A 20,464-nucleotide genomic window follows, 5' to 3' on the forward strand; every position below is an offset into this window, starting at 1 on the left:
TACCTAACTAAATTATATAACTGCAGTCACAAATACAAGGACAAAAAAGACTGATTCATGGTAGGAGCATCACTTGTCTTAGTCACCTTGTGAAGTGAAAGCTGCTCAGCTGTGTACAGCTCTTTGTGACCCCACGGACTATACAGTCCATGGGATTCTCCAGGCCAGAATACTGGAGTGGGTAGCCTCTCCCTTCTCCAGGGGATCCTCCCAACCCAGGGATTGAACCCAGGTCTCCCGCATTGCAGGCAGATTCTTTACCAGCTGAGCCACAAGGGAAGCATTAGTCACCTTGGGATGCCATAAAAATACCACAGATTCAGTGGTTTAAACAATAGAAATTAAAAATAAATGTTTTAAAGGCAACAGAAATCTGTTTTCTCACAGTTCTGGATGCTAGGAAGTCCAAGATCAAGGTGCAGCCAGTTCAGTTTCTGGGTACAGCTCTCCTCTGACTTACAGGTGGACAGCTTCTCCCTGGGTCTTCACAGGTGAGAGGGAAGATGAGGAGAGAGCTCCCTGTGACTCCTGTTATAAGAACATAGATCCTATCAGATCAGGGCTCCACCACAGCCTCACTTAACCTCAATTACTTCCTCACTCCAAATCTAGCCACAGTGAAGGGGCTTCAACACAGGAATCTGGCATTCCCTAAAGAATATGCCCACAATATGGGAGACCTGGGTTTGATTCCTGGGTGGGGAAGATCCCTCGGAGAAGGGAATGGCAACCCACTCCAGTATTCTTGCCTGGAGAATTCCATAGACAGAGGAGCCTGGTGGGTTACAGTTCCTGGGGTTGCGATGAGTCAACACAACTACGTGACTAACACTTAAATACAGAGGTTAAATACAGAGTTATCAAATTACTTAATAATCCTATCCCTGGATAAATTCCCAAGGGGGGAAAAAAAAACATGTGCACCATAAAACTTATACATAAGTGTTTATAACAACATTCATCAGAATAACCAAAACATGAAAACAAACCAAATTACCCTAGCTGGTTAATAAATAAATGTAATAGATCCGTAAGATGGAATATTCAACAATAAAAAGAAACGAGGGAACTTCCCTGGTAGTCCAGTGATTAAGACTCTGCTCTTCCACTGCAGGAAGCGCTAAGATCCCCCATGTGGTGTGACCACAAAAAAAGAAAGAAATGAGGCTGGGACTCTACAAGGATCCAGCAAGGGAAATTGAACAGAAGCAACCAATGAAATAAGATGAAAAGCCAGTTCTTGCAACCACCCAGGCAGCTCTAGGACTCATTGGTCCTGCTTTACATACAGGGAAACAGAAGCTCAAGGTGGTCATGGTACAAGATGCCATAATGAAGAAGAGCCAGAATCTAAGCCCTGAGCCCTCCGGGTTAGTCCATGCTTTTCTACCCCTGTAAGATTGCTCACTGGAGAAAAGATGTGATTCTAACAATGTACTGCTGTTATCATACTCATCTATTGTTTTGGTGTAAGGTTTGGGGCCAGTAATTTATCATAACAGCTACACTGCTGAGTTAAATTTCTCCCACTTGTGAAGAACACAGACAATGCATAGCAGCAACCCCAAACAAAACTCTTAAGGTGATTAAACTGAGGCGCTTCTTTGGACCCACAAGGCTACCCAGAGCAAGGCATGTTTCATAGGTAGTGCTGGGACAGCACTGGGAAACAGCCCGCCCCAGAGAGGAAGCAGTCTTGGGCTGCCACTGCAGCCACGGACAACATAAACCTACTTCTTCCTCTCCTCCCCTGCTCAGTGCTCTTTATTCCACGTTTGGTTTCACCAGTATTTTCCCTTCTGTCCTATTTTTCCTGTTTTTCCATTTTACCCAGAGTACTATATTGAGTTAAAACAGCATATAAAGTGACTTGAACTTCTAGGGTAAAAGAGTATTTAAATCTAAGAAACAAAAGTTTAGCATAATAATAATGGTTAAACATAGAAAAATTATATTGCAAAAAAAAATGTATTCAAAGTGACATTTATATTTCAGTCAAAAAAATTTACCCATAAATTCCTAAAGATGACACCTTATAAACATAATTTTTTTCACTCTTTTATAAAACTTAAGTCTAGATCCTTCATGAAGCACTTATTTTTAAAATAAAGTCCTGACCTCTAGTGGCTAAACTGAATTAATTCAATACCCGAATCTATTGAACAATCTTGACATCAGGAAGAGAGACAGTCGGACATTATAGCCTCTCATTAATGTAATGTAATAGGCAAAATACAAACACATCCATGAAATAGTTGTGAAAAAACTCAAACTTGAATCTGATCTCGACTCAGATCTAGTCTAATAGCCAGGCTAGGGGAAATAAACAGAAGATAAACATGTTAAACAATATTAATCTAGAAACAGAAATTCTACCTCACAAAAGGCCCAATCTGTTTTCTTTTTTTCAAAAGAACATGGAAAAACAGAGACAGAACTTCATAGATTAAAAGGATCTTAAGAGACATATTGGGTTTCCCAGGTGGTGCTAGTGGTAAAGAACGCACCTGCCAATGCAGGAGACTTATAAGACATGGGTTTGATCCCTGGGTGGGGAAGATCCCCTGGAGGAAGGCATGGCAACCCACTCTAGTATTCTAGCCTGGAGAATTCCATGGACTGAGGAGCATAGAGAGCTACAGTCAATGGGATTGCAAAGAGTCAGACATGACTGAGTGACTAACATATACACACAACATCGACAGCAGCTAGAACCTTGCCTGGTAGATTACAGGTTCTCGGTAAATACTTCTTGAACGAATGAATGAACAGTAGGTACTCAGATTTCAGTAGGCATTAGAGATGCAAGCATGAACCAGATCAAGTCCTTGAGATGTTCAGAGTTAGACTCGTTCAAATACGCTTGCCTGAGGAAAGGAAGAGAGGGGCAGAGACAGAAATCAAATTCTACAGTGGGGACTGCTGTGGAACTCTTCTTTCCATTCTTGCTGTTTTTTTCCTTTGCTTTCTTTCCTTATCTTTCCTTGGGAGAAAGTTAGACACTCTCCTCAGTGCCAGGTAAAAAAAAACTATGGCTTTTCCTGTGCCAATGAGAACTGAACATGCCATGGAATCTTCATGCCAAATCTATAAAATGTAGTCTTTATGGCCTCACTGAGATAATAATTCAAGAATGAGAGTCATTCATTGTAATTTAGAAACCCTTCTAACAGTTCTCAAGTTTCATGGCATGTAAGAATCCACTGAGGAGTTAGAAAAGGAGACTACTTTTAATCAAAACAAAATTTACTAAGTTTATAATAAAATAAGTACCTTGAGTTTAAAGGCCTAAAAGATCTAAGTTGAATATTCATTAAAACATTGGCAACTGTAAATAGTTTTTTCAAGCACAAAATCTTCCCTCAAGACAATTAGCAAGCCTTGTGCCTCTGCAACCAACACACATACTTCTCCTTTTCCTTGGTTTCAACTATCACCTTTATTTCAATTATTAATAAATTAATCATTATTACTTAGGGACTCTTAAAAATGTGATGACTTTCCCGACCTGGTTGGGGCTGTGAACTGTCCCAGGTAGGCTCCAGCCATGGAACAAAAGCATCCTTTAACAATACCATTATCCTTTTACCCCAAATGCACAATGCTTATTTGGGGTAAACTTTTTAAAAGATATATAAGATCCAGATTTTTTAAAAGAGAACAATTTGTTTGAGAAAAATACTGATAGAGTATTCACAATTCCATTTGGTGCCACAAGATGTCACCTGTATATAAGAAAACTCTCCATGTACAACAGAAACAATTGAAATTGTATTCAGAAAAATGTTTTGAGGCTCTAATTTGTAAGGACACCAGAATGTGCATTCTGGATGATGAAAACATGAACACAGCATGGTTCCTGACCTCACCGGGCTTAAAATGCCGCATAGAAACAGATGTGTGCTCAAACAACTATACATAGTGCATGGAACATACAAGGCAATGCCAGAACTACAAACTGTCAAAGCAAAAACTGCCCCCAACAAAGTTAAAAAGGTTAGGAAGACTTGACTCAAGGCTGTCTAAATAGTTACAAGAGATCAGAACACAGTCTGAACTCATCTCTACTGAAACAAAGAATCAGAGAGTTATTTTGGTGGCTTTCAAACATTTTTCATTATAGTAAAATACACATTTACTACTGTAACCTATTTTTAAGTATATAATTCAGTGGCACTGAGTACATTCACAGTTGTTGTGCATCAGAATTATCTATTTCTAGAACATTTTCATCCTCTAGAATGAAACTCAATACCCATTAAACAATCATTTCCCATTCCTTCCATCCCACAGTCCCTAATAAAATGTTCTATTTTCTGTCTCTATACATAGTTAAATAGAATTTAACTATTTTAGGTATCTCATTAGAAGGAATCATACAATTATAGTCCTTTTGTGTTTGGCTTATTTCACTTCATATAATGTTATCAAGGTTCATCCATCTTATAGTGTGTGTCAAAATTTTATTCCTTTCTAAGACTAAAGAATATTCTGTTGAATATATACACCACAGTTTATGAATTTATCTGTTGATGGACATTGGGTTGTTTCGACCTTTTGACTACTGTGAATAATGTTACTATAAACACTGGTGTACAGTCTCTGCTTTCAGTTCTTTGGGGAATATACCTAGAAGTGAAATTGCTGGATTACATGATAATTCCATGTTGAACTTTTCTAGGAACCACAGTTCTGTTTTTTGGGCTTCCCTGATGGTTCAGCAGTAAAGAATCCACCTGCAATGCAGGAGATGCAGGAGACACAGGTTCAATCCCTGGGACGGGAAGATCCCCTAGAGGAAGAAATGGCAACCACTCCAGTATTCTTGCCTGGAAAATCCAATGGACAGAGGAGCCTGGAGGGCTACAGTCCATATGGTTACAAAGAGTCGGATGCAACTGAGCATGCAGTATTGTTTTCCAGAACATCTGCACCATTTCATGTGCCTACCCTCAAAGTCCACAGCTTCTGATTTCTTCACATCCTTGCCAGTACTTATAATTTTGATTTTTTTTTTTTTGGCAGGGGGTTGGCAGTAATAGCCATCCCAAGGAATGTGAGGTGGTATTTTATTGTGGCTTTTACTTGCATTTCCCTAATGATTAGTGATGTTGAACTACTTTTCATATGCTTGCTGTGTATCTTTGGAGAAATATCTATTCAAGTCCTTTGCCCATTTTTTTCTAGTTTCTTATTGCAATTTGAGTTATAGAACAGAAATTGAAGTAGCTATCTAATTGCTGTGAATACAAATATCATATTATTTCACTGGATTGGTACTTACATAAGATGATTAGTCCTCTTAACAGTTGAAAAAAGCTATCAACTCTAAAGAAACAATTAAAAGTATATTTCTGATCCTCTGAGGCACATGCTAGTAAAACTACTCCCTCTTGGGAGGAAAGTACTTGTCCTTATTAGGTAAACTGTCTAAGGGAGCCAAATAATGATTTTAAAAGGTCAAGTAATAATTCAATGATAAATAAAATTTTTCCATAGCACGTATGAGCTTGGAGTGTTTGTAAATTCCCTCAATATATATATATTTATATAGCAAATGGCCAATAATTTGCTATTTTCTAAACCTAAATGTATTTGCCTAATACATAGCTGGTTATTAGAGCTCACAGCAGTATTTATGACAAGAGTGTTGGCTCTGTAGGGGTATATACCAGTATAGTCTTTATGACATCATTTAAAACTTTAAAATGTAGTATATCAGGACATGCACATTCAGAGTAACAGCTGAATAATTACAGGTTACACACACCTATTCCCTCTTAAGGATATAGCTAAAAATCAGTCAGAAATGTTGCCACTTGTCATAAAATGTTTTCCTTTGTTTTCTATCATGGAACCAGCCACAGTGGATGCTGAGGTCAGTGATAACAGAAATATATTTGTTTTCAGTGTTTTCTCCAGGTTCTTTTTTATCATTAGCAGGTCTTCCAAATAAATGTACAGATCTCTATAGGGTTGACAAACAATTACACCCATGGGCAGTGGGTACTTCATATGGTGGCAGGCAGTATGATTTCTCTGCCAAGATGTGCTTCATTCCAGTGCAGTCAATAAAAAAGTAAACATGGCTGAGTCTTCAATACAGCCTAAGACGGCCTTCCTTCAATATTATACTGATTGAAGTACAAAGGTGCAAAGCCAAAATAGCTAAATATATAGGGGAAAACAATAGTACATGTTCTCAAGTAATGAAAAAATATATCAATCTATCACACAATTTTTTCTGCATTTGACTTTCAGTTTTTATAAAAACAGAAATAAAGTGCAGGTATCTTTAAAGGCAATTTAAGGAACTATTGCAAACGCATCTTAGGCACTAGTGCTGCCATCGCCTTCATTTTATTTTCTCGTTCTCTCCAAACAGCATTCTCTTGTATTCCCCGCCCCCCCCACACACACACAAAAATGCCTTTCATAGCTTATAAGCTCTCATAATTCCAAATGTCCTTTGAAACAATCTCTTTCTTGATAAAATGACACAAATGACGATCCAGAAGAACAAGAGTATAAGAATCAGCAGAAAGATCCTTTACCCGTTTACTGTGAAGGATATTGTAAAGGGTACAGAAGAACAGCCAGATGAAGAGGTACACAGGTTGGAGTACAGAAGCGTACTAGGAGCCCAGGAGCTTCTGTCCCCAGGGAACCAAGGTGGCCACACCCTTCTGGCACGTGGATGCATTCACCAAAACCAGAAGCTCCTCCTTTGGCCATTTTGCAATTAAGTTGTTTGGGGTTTTTTGTTGTTAAGTTGTAGGAGTTCATAATGTATTCCAGATATTAATACCACATTAGATATGTGATCTGCAATAGTTTCTTCCAGTCCATGACTGCCTTTTCACTCTATTGACTGTTGATTCTTTTCAATCCTTGGAAATATGGAAGTTTATAGCAGGAAAGGTTTCAAGAGCTGGGGTGAGGACTTTGTTGATCACTTGTGTTAACTGGCCTTACCCAAAGGAAGAGTGCATCTCCTTTTATCCTCATGATGGTGGGTATTTTACAACCTGGAGCTAGGCAGCCTTGCTAACTCTCCCAGCAGGCACCATCCTACTCTTCCAGCAGACAGTGGGAGATGGGGCCCCCTATCTTCCTTGATGATTGCATTTCAAATGGATGGCTGGGGGAGGGAGGAGATTAAAAGCTTGGAGGTTAAAACCTTTTTTAAAATGTGTATCTCTGCAGGTTCCTTAAAAAATAAAAATAGAGTCACCATACGATCCAGCTATCCCACTTCTGAGCATATATTCAGAAAAGATGAAAACTCTAATTCAAAAAGATACATGCACCCCAATGATCTTAACATGGTGAAAATCTGATCCTACCAGTCCTTCTTCGTTTATTAGCCTTTATACTTCATTAAAAGGAAATACCCGCTCATGAATTAATTGGATCCCTTGAGGAACAGTCAATTATAAAAATAGGGTAAATGCTTAATTCTACTTATTTACCAGTTTTCATTAGTATTAGTAACAGGAGATATAAGTATTTCTCTATATTTATTACTTTTTTTTGATGTGGACAATTTTTAAAGTCTTTATTGAGTTTGTTACAATATTCCTTCTGTGCTATGTTTTTTGGGTTTTTTTTTTTTTTTTTTTTTTTTTTTTTTTTTTTTTTTTTTTTTTTTTTTTTTTTTTTTTGGTCATAAGGCATGTGGGATCTCAGCTCTCTGACCAGGGATTGAATGAGCACCCTCTACACTGGAAAGTGAAGTCTCAACCACTGCACCGCCAGGGACGTCTCCTGTATCTCTTATACTGTACAATATGTTAAAATAGCAGAATAAAGCAAAAAACTAAAACATAATGGTTACCAATTGAGGGAAGGACGAACGGAATGAAAAACTGGAATGGAAACTAAAATTTCTGACTTCAATTTTATTTTGTAGATTTGATTTGAAACTATATGATTATTTTAAATACTTATAAAAATAAACTATAAAATAATTCCTGAGGGGAAAAAAGGTTTCAATTTCTAAAAGCAAAAACAAACACCTCTGTGTATCAAGTTGTTGATAGAGACAGCCAGAGAGAAATTATTTTAAACAACTTTAAAAACTCATAATATATATATTCCTAGTAGTATACAATCTAAGGTCAAAAAACCTTCAATAAAAATCTTTAAATGTCCCAGAGATCATACTGTTGATGGTAAGCATTCCTGTTGTCATTCTGAGATGGCAGGAAATGTTATGTGGGATAAAACAATCATGATTTTGATGCAGCTGGGGACCAATATTTTCAGTGTGAGAAAAAGGCTATCAGATCTAGGAGCTAGAGGTTAAATAAAAATCTTATAGTACTGAATTTTTTATATGACAAATCTTGTTTTATTACCTCCCGATCTTATTAATGTTTCTATTTAATTAAGCCTAAAAGATTAATAATAATTTTAAGGCACTGTTCTAGACAACCACTTATCTACCAAGCTTAAGCTCTGAAATACATTTTTTGGACATATTAAACATTTAGTACAGGTTTGAAGTTGCCTCCTTTTTTTTCAAGGAATATAAAATATACAGATAATTGGGTTTGTGTATAAACAGATTATACTTGGCTTATTAATGTAAAAAGGACTTAAAATTCGAACAGAATTTTATTTTTTCCTTTTATTTACTTACTTGTAAATGCTACATCTTGTATCTCTAATAAATAAAGTCCATTTTTTCTTATTCTCATAATGAAAAAAATCCCTATTCCACCTAATGTCATTATATTAGTTTGCCACAGCTGCCACAACAACATATTCCAGGCTAGGAGATTTAAACACCAGGAGTTAATTTTTTCAGCACCTGGAGGCTGAAATCCCAGATCAAGGGGAGAGCAGGTCTGGTTTCCTCTCTGGCCTCTCTGATGGGCGTGCAATAGCCCCTTGTTGGTGTATCCTCAGAAGGTCTATTCTCTGTGTGCTGGCAGTCATCCTGGATTAGGGCCCGCCCTAACAGCCTCATTTAATTTAAAGGCCCTGTCTTCACAATGTGATTGTGAGATACCAGGCATTAGCGCTTCAACATATTAATTTGGGGGATAGCACAATTCAGCCTGTAACAGTTAACAGTAATCCCTTAGTATTAATCACATAGCCAATTCACATCCAATTTTCCTACAGTTTACTACACTACGCATTGGGCAGATTGTATTATCATGCTGTCACTTTAACCTGTTACCCTGTGCCTCTTTTTTTCTAGTGTACTAATAGTTAGACCTAGGGGCTTGATTCAGTTCAGTTTCAATTTCTCTTTTTGTGAAGATATTTCATAAACAGCAATAGTATGAAGTACCCTACGTCAGGAGGCATATAATGCTTGACCAGCTCACTTTTTGTATTGCAAAGATTGATCAAGTGTTGTCAGCCTGATCCGTTCCTTATAAAGTTCCCTTTCACTATTCCACTAATGGAAACCATTAGTTATTATTTCCTCAGCCATATCCAGTGTACAGTATGTCCATCAAAGGAATGCTTCATCTCTGTTGCTTTTTTTTTTCTCTCTACCATTTCTTTTTAGTTCTTTCTTAGGATTTTCATATCTCTGCACACATTACCTATCAGATCTTGCATGTTATCTATCCCTTAGAGTTCTTAGCATATAAATCATAGTTTTATTTATTGAAGTATAGTTTATGTGTTGTGCATTATATTAGTCACAGGTGTACAATACAGTGATTCACTATTTTTAAAGGTTATACTTCATTTATAGGTATTATAAAATATTGGCTATATCCAAGTGTTGTACAATATATTCTTGTAGCTTATTTTTTCCATAACAGTTTGTACCTCATTAATCATAGTTTTACATTGCCAGTCTGATAATTCCAACATCCATGCCACATCTGGTTGTGGTACTTGTTCTGTTTCTTTAAACTGTATTTTTGACCTTTCAGTATGCCTTGTAATTTTTCTTGATAGCCAAAAATTATGTAGTGGATAAAGGAACTGCTGTAAATAAGCTGTTAGTTATGTGGTGGTGAGGTGTGGGGAGAGGAAGCAGTCTATAGTCCTTTGATTAGGTCTCAGTCTTTTAGTGAGTCTGTGTCCCTGAAGTGTTTTTCAAACTTCAAGTGTTTCTCAGACTCCCCTGCCCATAGGTGAGAGAAGACAGCTACAATAGATTGGATTCAAGTATTTCCTTCAGCTTCTTGTTTAGTCACTAAGTCATGTCTGAATCTTTTTTGACCCCATTACTGCAGTCCGCCAGGCTCCTCTGTCCATGGGATTTTCCAGGCAAGAATACTGGAGTGGGTTGCCATTCCCTTCTCCAGGGGATAAAACTCCAGCAGATTAGGTTCTGGTTAACTAGTTTCCCCTGAGGGCAGGTCTTGTTAAAACAACAAAGAGATCTGGTATTTTCATCCTACCAGCTTGCCTTATAGATTTCACACCTGCCAGCCTCTACAATTGCATGAACCAATTCTTTATTTTTTTTCCTTTATTTTTATTAGTTGGAGGCTAATTACTTCACAACATTGCAGTGGGTTTTGTCATACACTGACATGAATCAGCCATGGAGTTACATGTATTCCCCATCCCGATCCCCTCTCCCACCTCCCTCTCCACCCGATTCTCTGGGTCTTCCCATGCACCAGGCCTGAGCACTTGTCTCATGCATCCCACCTGGGCTGGTGATCTGTTTCACTATAGATAATATACATGCTGTTCTCTCGAAACATCCCACCCTCGCCTTCTCCCACAGAGTCCAAAAGTCTGTTCTGTACATCTGTGTCTCTTTTTCTGCTTTGCATATAGGGTTATCATTACCATCTTTCTAAATTCCATATATATGTGTTAGTATGCTGTAATGTTCTTTATCTTTCTGGCTTACTTCACTGTGTATAATGGGCTCCAGTTTCATCCATCTCATTAGAACTGATTCAAATGAATTCTTTTTAACAGCTGAGTAATATTCCATGCTGTATATGTACCACAGCTTCCTTATCCATTTGTCTGCTGATGGGCATCTAGGTTGCTTCCATGTCCTGGCTATTATAAACAGTGCTGCGATGAACATTGGGGTGCACATGTCTCTTTCAGATCTGGTTTCCTCAGTGTGTATGCCCAGGAGTGGGATTGCTGGGTCATATGGCAGTTCTATTTCCAGTTTTTTAAGAAATCTCCACACTGTTCTCCTTAGCGGCTGTACTAGTTTGCATTCCCACCAACAGTGTAAGAGGGTTCCCTTTTCTCCACACCCTCTCCAGCATTTATTGCTTGTAGACTTTTGGATAGCAGCCATCCTGACTGGCGTGTAATGGTACCTCATTGTGGTTTTGATTTGCATTTCTGTGATGATGAGTGATGTTGAGCATCTTTTCATGTGTTTGTTAGCCATCTGTATGTCTTCTTTGGAGAAATGTCTGTTTAGTTCTTTGGCCCATTTTTTGATTGGGTCATTTATTTTTCTGGAATTGAGCTGCAGGAGTTGCTTGTATATTTTTGAGATTAATCCTTTGTCTGTTTCTTCATTTGCTATTATTTTCTCCCAATCTGAGGGCTGTCTTTTCACCTTACTTATAGTTTCCTTTGTAGTGCAAAAGCTTTTAAGTTTCATTAGGTCCCATTTGTTTAGTTTTGCTTTTATTTCCAATATTCTGGGAGGTGGGTCATAGAGGATCTTGCTGTGATTTATGTCGGAGAGTGTTTTGCCTATGTTCTCCTCTAGGAGTTTTATAGTTTCTGGTCTTACATTTAGATCTTTAATCCATTTTGAGTTTATTTTTGTGTATGGTGTTAGAAAGTGTTCTAGTTTCATTCTTTTACAAGTGGTTGACCAGTTTTCCCAGCACCACTTGTTAAAGAGGTTGTCTTTTTTCCATTGTATATCCTTGCCTCCTTTGTCAAAGATAAGGTGTCCATAGGTTCGTGGATTTATCTCTGGGCTTTCTATTCTGTTCCATTGATCTATATTTCTGTCTTTGTGCCAGTACCATACTGTCTTGATGACTGTGGCTTTGTAGTAGAGTCTGAAGTCAGGCAGGTTGATTCCTCCAGTTCCATTCTTCTTTCTCAAGATTACTTTGGCTATTCGAGGTTTTTTGTATTTCCATACAAATTGTGAAATTATTTGTTCTAGTTCTGTGAAAAATACCGTTGGTAGCTTGATAGGGATTGCATTGAATCTATAGATTGCTTTGGGTAGAATAGCCATTTTGACAATATTGATTCTTCCAATCCATGAACACGGTATGTTTCTCCATCTGTTTGTGTCCTCTTTGATTTCTTTCATCAGTGTTTTATAGTTTTCTATGTATAGGTCTTTTGTTTCTTTAGGTAGATATACTCCTAAGTATTTTATTCTTTTTGTTGCAATGGTGAATGGTATTGTTTCCTTAATTTCTCTTTCTGTTTTCTCATTGTTAGTGTATAGGAATGCAAGGGATTTCTGTGTGTTAATTTTATATCCTGAAACTTTACTATATTCATTGATTAGCTCTAGTAATTTTCTGGTAGAGTCTTTAGGGTTTTCTATGTAGAGGATCATGTCATCTGCAAACAGTGAGAGTTTCACTTCTTCTTTTCCTATCTGGATTCCTTTTACTTCTTTTTCTGCTCTGATTGCTGTGGCCAAAACTTCCAACACTATGTTGAATAGTAGTGGTGAGAGTGGGCACCCTTGTCTTGTTCCTGATTTCAGGGGAAATGCTTTCAATTTTTCACCATTGAGGGTGATGCTTGCTGTGGGTTTATCATATATAGCTTTTATTATGTTGAGGTATGTTCCTTCTATTCCTGCTTTCTGGAGAGTTTTAATCATAAATGAGTGTTGAATTTTGTCAAAGGCTTTCTCTGCATCTATTGAGATAATCATATGATTTTTATCTTTCAATTTGTTAATGTGGTGTATTACATTGATTGATTTGCGGATATTAAAGAATCCTTGCTGCCGCGGGCTCGGTGGGTGAGGAAGCGTCTGGGCCCGGCCTGCTGAGGCACCTCGCAGACGCCTGGGCTAGCCCACCGCCGGCCAGCTTCACGCACTTCCCGTCCCATACGGCCGGGCGCGGGGCAGGCCCGCCGGAGCCATGGAGGACGAGGTGATCCGCATTGCCAAGAAGATGGACAAGATGGTGCAGAAGAAGAACGCGGCTGGAGCATTGGATTTACTGAAGGAGCTTAAGGATATTCCCATGACCCTGGAACTATTACAGTCCACAAGAATTGGAATGTCAGTGAATGCTATTCGCAAGCAGAGCACAGATGAAGAAGTTACATCTTTAGCAAAGTCCCTCATCAAATCCTGGAAAAAGTTATTAGATGGACCATCAACAGATAAAGACTCTGAAGAAAAGAAAAAAGATACTGCAGCTACGTCACAGAATAGCCCTGAAGCAAGAGAGGAAAGCAGCTCTAGTGGCAACGTGAGCAGCAGAAAGGACGAGACCAATGCCCGGGACACGTACGTCTCATCTTTTCCTCCGGCGCCGAGCACTTCAGATTCTGTGCGGTTAAAGTGCAGGGAGATGCTCGCTACTGCTCTACGAACGGGAGATGACTACATCGCCATTGGAGCTGACGAGGAAGAATTGGGTTCTCAGATGGAGGAAGCTATCTATCAAGAAATAAGGAATACAGACATGAAATACAAAAATAGAGTACGAAGTAGGATATCAAATCTTAAGGATGCCAAAAATCCAAATTTAAGGAAAAACGTGCTGTGTGGGAACATTCCTCCTGACTTGTTTGCTAGAATGACAGCAGAGGAGATGGCTAGTGATGAGCTCAAAGAGATGCGGAAAAACTTGACCAAAGAAGCCATCAGAGAGCATCAGATGGCCAAGACGGGTGGGATCCAGACGGACTTGTTCACGTGCGGCAAGTGTAAGAAGAAGAACTGCACCTACACACAGGTACAAACGCGGAGTGCTGATGAACCCATGACAACGTTTGTCGTCTGCAACGAGTGTGGAAACCGGTGGAAGTTCTGTTGAGTTGGAAGCATTGGCAAAACATCTGGACCATTAAGAAGATGGATTTTGTAATTAGCTTTAAGACTAGGTCAACTAGCTAGTTTTCCTGCAAATCAGATTTTTAAAGTAACTTGCCTCCCTTGGGTTAGTCTCTGGTTTTGACATAGTGTCCCTTCCTTAAACGCCTTCTGTAGTTTCAGGTCAGTAGGGAGACCACATAATGGTATCTGTTTCAAAACTTTTTTTTTTCAGTTTTATAAGTTGATATTAAACTTTTGGCAGTTAATTTTTACCTTTTTTTTTCTTCTTAAAAGAAAATATAACAACTTTTTTACAATATGAAACATACACAGTAGAATGTTACTCTTCTCAGTAAACACACAAGTGGAAATTACATTTTTTTTCCCTATATTGGCATGTACCTACAAATATTAAAAGAGGATAAGAGGCAGTGTAATTATAAGTTTATCAGACATGGTGTGTATTCAAGTAATACTTGACCAGCTTATCTAAATTGTATATAATATTTGAACTAGCATATGAAATTGATTTTAATTATTCTGTTCACAAGTCTGGGATAATTAGATATTATTTTGCATTTGTAACTAACTGTGATCCTCATTTCTTGTAATTTCTTGTACATGTGTATTACTTGTTCTTAATAGATTTTGGCTTTTGGAAATATGACTTGACTTTGTTGGAAAAAAAAAAAAAGAATCCTTGCATTCCTGGGATAAAGCCCACTTGGTCATGGTGTATGATTTTTTTAATATGTTGTTGGATTCTCTTTGCTAGAATTTTGTTAAGGATTTTTGCATCTATGTTCATCAGTGATATTGGCCTGTAGTTTTCTTTTTTTGTGGCATCTTTGGTTTTGGAATTAGGGTGATGGTGGCCTCATAGAGTGAGTTTGGAGGTTTACCTTTTTCTGCAATTTTCTGGAAGAGTTTGAGTAAGATGGGTGTTAGCTTTTCTCTAAATTTTTGGTAGAATTCAGCTGTGAAGCCATCTGGTCCTGGGCTTTTGTTTGCTGGAAGATTTCTGATTACAGTTTAGATTTCCTTGCTTGTGATGGCTCTGTTAAGATCTTCTATTTCTTCCTGGCATGAACCAATTCTTTAAAATGAAGGGATGACTAGCCAGAGCAATTGGGCAAGGAAAGGAAATCAAAGGCACCCCAATTGTAAGGAATAAGTAAAACTTGACCAATTTTTAACAGATGACATGATTCCATATATTAAAAGTATTAAAGAACACATACACACACACCACATACAACTATTAGCACTAATAAACAAATGTGGCAAGTTTTCAGAGTGCAAGATCAATACTCAAAAATCCATTCTTTTTTAATACATCAACAATGAATAACCTGAAAAGAAAATTCAGTAATGATTTTATTTATAACTGAATTTACTATAGTTTGGTGACCTGATGCGAAGAGTCAGTTCAGGTCAGTTCAGTTCAGTCGCTCAGTCGTGTCCAACTCTTTGCAACCTTATGAATTGCAGCACGCCAGGCCTCCCTGTCCATCACAAACACTCACTGGAAAAGATCCTGATACTGGAAAAGATTGAGGGCAGGAGAAGAAGGGGGCAACAGAGGATGAGATGGTTGGATGGCATCATTGATTCAATGGACATGAGTTTGAGCAAACTCTGGGAGATGATGAAGGAGAGGGAAGCCTGGTGTGCTGCAGTCCATGGGATCACGAAGAGTGAGACATGACTGACTGAACAACCACTATTGACTAAGTTGTGTTCCCCAAAGTTCAGATGTTGAAGCCTTATTCTGCAGTGGGATTGTTTTTGAAGAGAGGGCCTAGTATCCTTATAAGAAGAGTCACCAAGGCTCCCTTTCTCTCCTTCACTGTCACGTGAGGAGAAGACAGCTTTCTACAAGCCAGGAAGAGAACTCTCACCAGAAACCAAGTCTGTCAGCATCTTGATATTTGAACTTCCCAAGCAGAACTGTGAGAAAGAAATTTCTATTGTTTACAGCACCCAGCCTGTGGCATTTTGCTATAGCGACCCTGAGCAGACTAAGATAGCATTCAAAAATGAAAAAAAATATATATAGGAATAAATTATCTAAAGAGATGAAAGCTTGTACCCTGGAAACTACAAATATTGCAAAAAAAATTAAAAAGAATCTAAATAAATGTAAAGACATCATGTTCACAGATTTGAGGACTTAATGTTTTAAGATAACAACAATTGTCAAAGAGACCTACTATTTCAATGCCTAATTCAATCCCTATCAAAATCCCAGTTGCTTTTTTTTTTGCACAAACAAAAAAGCTGATCTCAAACTCATATAAAATTGCAAGGGGCCTGAATAGCCAAAACCATATTGCAAAAGAAGAACAAAACTGGAGCACTTACACTTCCCAATATTCAAAACTTAGTATAAAGCTACAGTGTGGTACTGGCACAGGACAGACATATAGAACAGTAGAATAGAATTAACAGTCCAGAAACAAACCCATACATCTATAGCAAACTGATTTTTGACAAGGATGTCAAGTTCATTCATTGAGGATAAGAACATTCTCTGCAACAAATGGTTCAAGGACAACATGCAAAAGAATGAAATGGAATGCCTACCACAGAACAGATAGAAAAATAAACTCAAAATGGATTACTGACTTAATATAAGAGCTAAAACTATAAAACTCTTAGAAGAAAATAGGGGTAAATCCTGTAGAACCCAAACTAAAGTGATGTCACTTATACTGGGGACAAAATGGAGGACAACAGAGGTGCATTAAAGAAAAACAAAACATTATCTAATGTAATTTGCAAGAATTTACACCCTTCTCGGAAATCAGCAGAAGATGCCAGTCATCCTCAAAGACCAAGACTGTTCATGCTATCTTTGGACTTCCTTGTTCCCCTGACACAACTACCCTGATCCAAATAAAGATCAGCTGAAAAAGTCAAATTACTTCTGCATATACCCTATATACACCCTTTGGTCTGTGAGGAACTCAGAATTCCCATAGCCTGGAGTTTCTTGGCTTGCAGGTTGAAAACCTTGGGATAAACTCACTTTCTGCTTTGTATAAAACAAAATACAGAGATGGTTTTCAACAATCCTTATGACCTTGGATTTGGCAATGGATTCTTAAATATGATATCAAAATCACAATTCACAACAGAAAAAAAATAAATTAGATTTCATCACAAATTTAAGTTTGTATATCAAAAAAAATCAGAAAAGTGAAAAGACAGTATACAGAACTAGAGAAAATACTTCTAAATCATATATCTGGTAAGGGTCTAGTATCTAGAATATATAAAAACAAACAACCGAATTTAATAATGGGCAAATGACTTGAATAGACATTTCTGCAAAGAATATAGACAAATGGCCAATTAGAACATGAAAAGACTCTCAATATCACTGGCCATTAGAGAACTGCACATCAAGACCACAGTTCAGTTCAATCACTCAGTTGTGTCCGACTCTTTGCAACCCCATGGACAGTAGCACACCAGGCCTCACTGCCCATCACCAACTCCCAGAGTTTACTCAAACTCATGTCTACCAAGTCAGTGATGCCATCCACCATCTCATCCTCTGTCATCCCCTTCTCCTCCCACCTTCAATCTTTCCCAGCATCAGGGGCTTTTCCAATGAGTCAGTTCTTCTCATCAGGTGGCCAAAGTATTGGAGTTTCAGCTTCAACATCAGTCCTTCCAATGAACACCCAGGACTGATCTCCTTTAGGATGGACTGGTTGGGTCTTCTTGCAGTCCAAGGGACTCTCAAGAGTCTTCTCCAACACCACAGTTCAAAAGCATCGATTCTTCAGTGCTCAGCTTTCCTTATAGTCCAACTCTCACATTCACACATGACTACTGGACAAATGATAGCTTTGACTAGATAGACCTTTGTTGACAAAGTAATGTCTCTGCTTTTTAATATGTTGTCTAGGTTGGTCACAGCTTTTCTTCCAAGGAGTAAGCGTCTTTTAATTTCATGGCTGCAGTCACCATCTGCAGTGATTTTGGAGCCAAAAAAAAAAATAAAGTCTGTCACTCTTTCCATTGTTTCCCCATCTGTTTGCCATGAAGTGATGGGACCAGATGCCATGATCTTAGTTTTCTGAATGTTGAGTTTTAAGCCAACTTTTTCACTCTCCTCTTTCACTTTCATCAAGAGGTTCTTCAGTTCTTCTTCGCTTTCTGTCATTAGGGTGTTGTCATCTGCATATCTGAGGTTATGGATATTTCTCCCAGCAGTCTTGATTCCAGCTTGTGTTTCATCCAGCCCAGCATTTTTCATGATGTACTCTGCATATAAGTTAAATAAGCATGGTGACAGTATACAGCCTTGACGTACTCCTTTCCCTATTTGGAACCAGTCTGTTTTTCCACGTCCAGTTCTAACTGTTGCTTCTTTTTTTTTCTTTTTTAAAATATTTATTATTTATTTATGCAGATCTTTAGTTGCAGCATGTGAACTCTTAGGCACAGCATGTGGGATCTAGTTCGCTGAAAAGGGATTGAACCCAGGCCCCCCTGCATTGAGAGCATAGGGTCTTCACCACTGGACCACCATGAAAGTGAAAGTGAAGTTGCTCATTCGTGTCTGACTCTTTGCGACCCCATGGACTGTAGCCTAACAGGCCTCTCCGTCCACGGGGTTTTCCAGGCAAGAATACTGGAGTGGGTTGCCATTTCCTTCTCTATAACTGTTGCTTCTTGACCTGCATACAGGTTTCTCAGGAGACAGGTCAAGTGGTCTGGTATTCCCATCTCTTTCAGAATTTTCCACAATTTGTTGTTATCCACACTATCAAAGGCTTTGGCTTAGTCAATAAAGCAGAAGTTGATATCTTTCTGGAACTCTCTTGCTTTTTCGACTATCCAGCGGATGTTGGCAATTTGATCTCTGATTCCTCTGCCTTTTCTAAATCCAGGTTGAACATCTGGAAGTTCACGGTTCACATACTGCTGAAGCCTGGCTTGGAGAATTTTGAGCATCACTTTGCTAGTGTGTGAGATGAGTGCAATTGTGCGGTAGTTTGAGCATTCTTTGGGATTGCCTTTCTTTGGGGTTGAAATGAAAATTGACCTTTTCCAGTCTTGTGGCCACTGCTGAGTTTTCCAAATTTGCTGGCATATTGAGTGCAGCACTTTCCCAGCATCATCTTTTAGGATTTGAAATAGCTCAACTGGAATTCCATCACCTCCACTATCTTTGTTCTTAGTGATGCTTCCTAAGGCCCACTTGACTTTGCATCCCAAGATGTCTGGCTCTAGGTGAGTGATCCCACCATCGTGATTATCTGGTGTGATAATCAAATCTTCTAAATCTATGCTCTGACCAGTAATGCTGAAGAAGCTGAAATTGAACGGTTCTATGAAGACCTACAAGACCTTTTAGAACTAACACACAAAAAAGATGTCCTTTTCATTATAGAGGACTGGGATGCAAAAGTAGGAAGTCAAGAGATACCTGGAGTAACAGGTAAATTTGGCCTTGGAGTACAGAATGAAGCAGGGCAAAGGCCAATAGAGTTTTGCCAAGAGAATGCACTGGTCATAGCCAACACACTCTTCCAGAAACACAAGAGAAGACTCTATACATGGACATCACCAGATGGTCAATACCAAAATCAGATTGATTATATTCTTTGTAGCCATAGATGGAGAAGCTCTATACAGTCAGCAAAAACAAGACTGGGAGTTGACTGTGGCTCAGATCATGAAGTGACCCTTGTGTGCACCAGGACCCAGGCGATAGGAGCAATGACCCCATGAGACTGACCCAGAGTTGCCAATGAGTGTCCAGGAGTCTCTGGTGGAGGCGTGGGTCAGTGTGGCCTGCTGCAGGTTTGTGGGCACTGAGTGTAGCAGTGTGTGCATGGGACCTTTTGAAGGAGGTCAACATTATCTTCATTATCTCCACCATAGTTTGGCCTCAGGTCAAATAAAAGGGAGGGAACACAGCCCTGCCCATGGACAGAAAATTGGATTAAAGATTACTGAACATGGCCCCACCCATCAGAAGAAGACTCAGTTTCCCTCTCAGTCAGTCTCTCCCATCAGGAAGCTTCCATAAGCCTCTTACCCTTCTTCATCAGAGGGCAGAGAGACTGACCACAATCACAGAAAACTGACCAATCTGATCACATGGACCAAAGCCTTGTCCAACTCAATGAAACTATGAACCATGCCATGTAGGGACACCTAAGGTAGACGGGTCATGGTGGAGAGTTCTGACAAAGTGTGGTCCACTGGAGAAGGGAATGGCAAATCAGTTCAGTATTCTTGCCTTTGTCATAGCCATGCTTTCCGGGAAACAGACTCACTCAGAAGGACAATGCAGATAGTGGAGTGCAGTTTATTACACCGGCGGGCCCAAGGCAGAGTCTCCTCTTAGCCAAGGACCCCGACTAGCATTTGTGAAAATCTTTTATACCCCATGTCCAAACCCACCAGCCCAAATCCCTTGAGGCTTACAAAGGAAGGGTAAATACAATCATAATAACCCCATCATTCACGTGTTTTGTGTTCAAACAGTTAATA

The 20,464-nt window shown here is 38.8% G+C and overlaps 2 protein-coding genes across 2 annotated transcripts in view; one reads left to right on the forward strand and one right to left on the reverse strand.

Moving 5' to 3' along the window:
- Positions 1–234: 234 nt before the first annotated feature.
- Positions 235–20,464, reverse strand: part of LOC122447126 (translation initiation factor IF-2-like) — a 31,136-nt gene continuing 10,906 nt past the window's right edge. Inside the window, exon 2 of the mRNA XM_043477528.1 lies at positions 235–528. Coding sequence (XP_043333463.1) covers positions 428–528 — 101 coding nt within the window. The 3' untranslated portion in view covers positions 235–427. The remainder of the gene's footprint in view (positions 529–20,464) is intronic.
- On the forward strand, positions 12,910–14,262 carry LOC122447124 (transcription elongation factor A protein 1-like). The gene has a single exon (XM_043477526.1). The coding sequence runs from the start codon at positions 13,041–13,043 to the stop codon at positions 13,944–13,946; it is 906 nt and encodes a 301-aa protein (XP_043333461.1). The 5' UTR covers positions 12,910–13,040; the 3' UTR covers positions 13,947–14,262.

Source organism: Cervus canadensis, chromosome 9 (assembly GCF_019320065.1).
Source record: "Cervus canadensis isolate Bull #8, Minnesota chromosome 9, ASM1932006v1, whole genome shotgun sequence".
NCBI lineage: Eukaryota > Metazoa > Chordata > Mammalia > Artiodactyla > Cervidae > Cervus > Cervus canadensis.

What these genes read in the sequence shown, in the direction of transcription:
- LOC122447124 (XM_043477526.1), top strand. Translation starts at nt 13,041, where the DNA reads ATGGAGGACGAGGTGATCCGCATTGCCAAGAAGATGGACAAGATGGTG.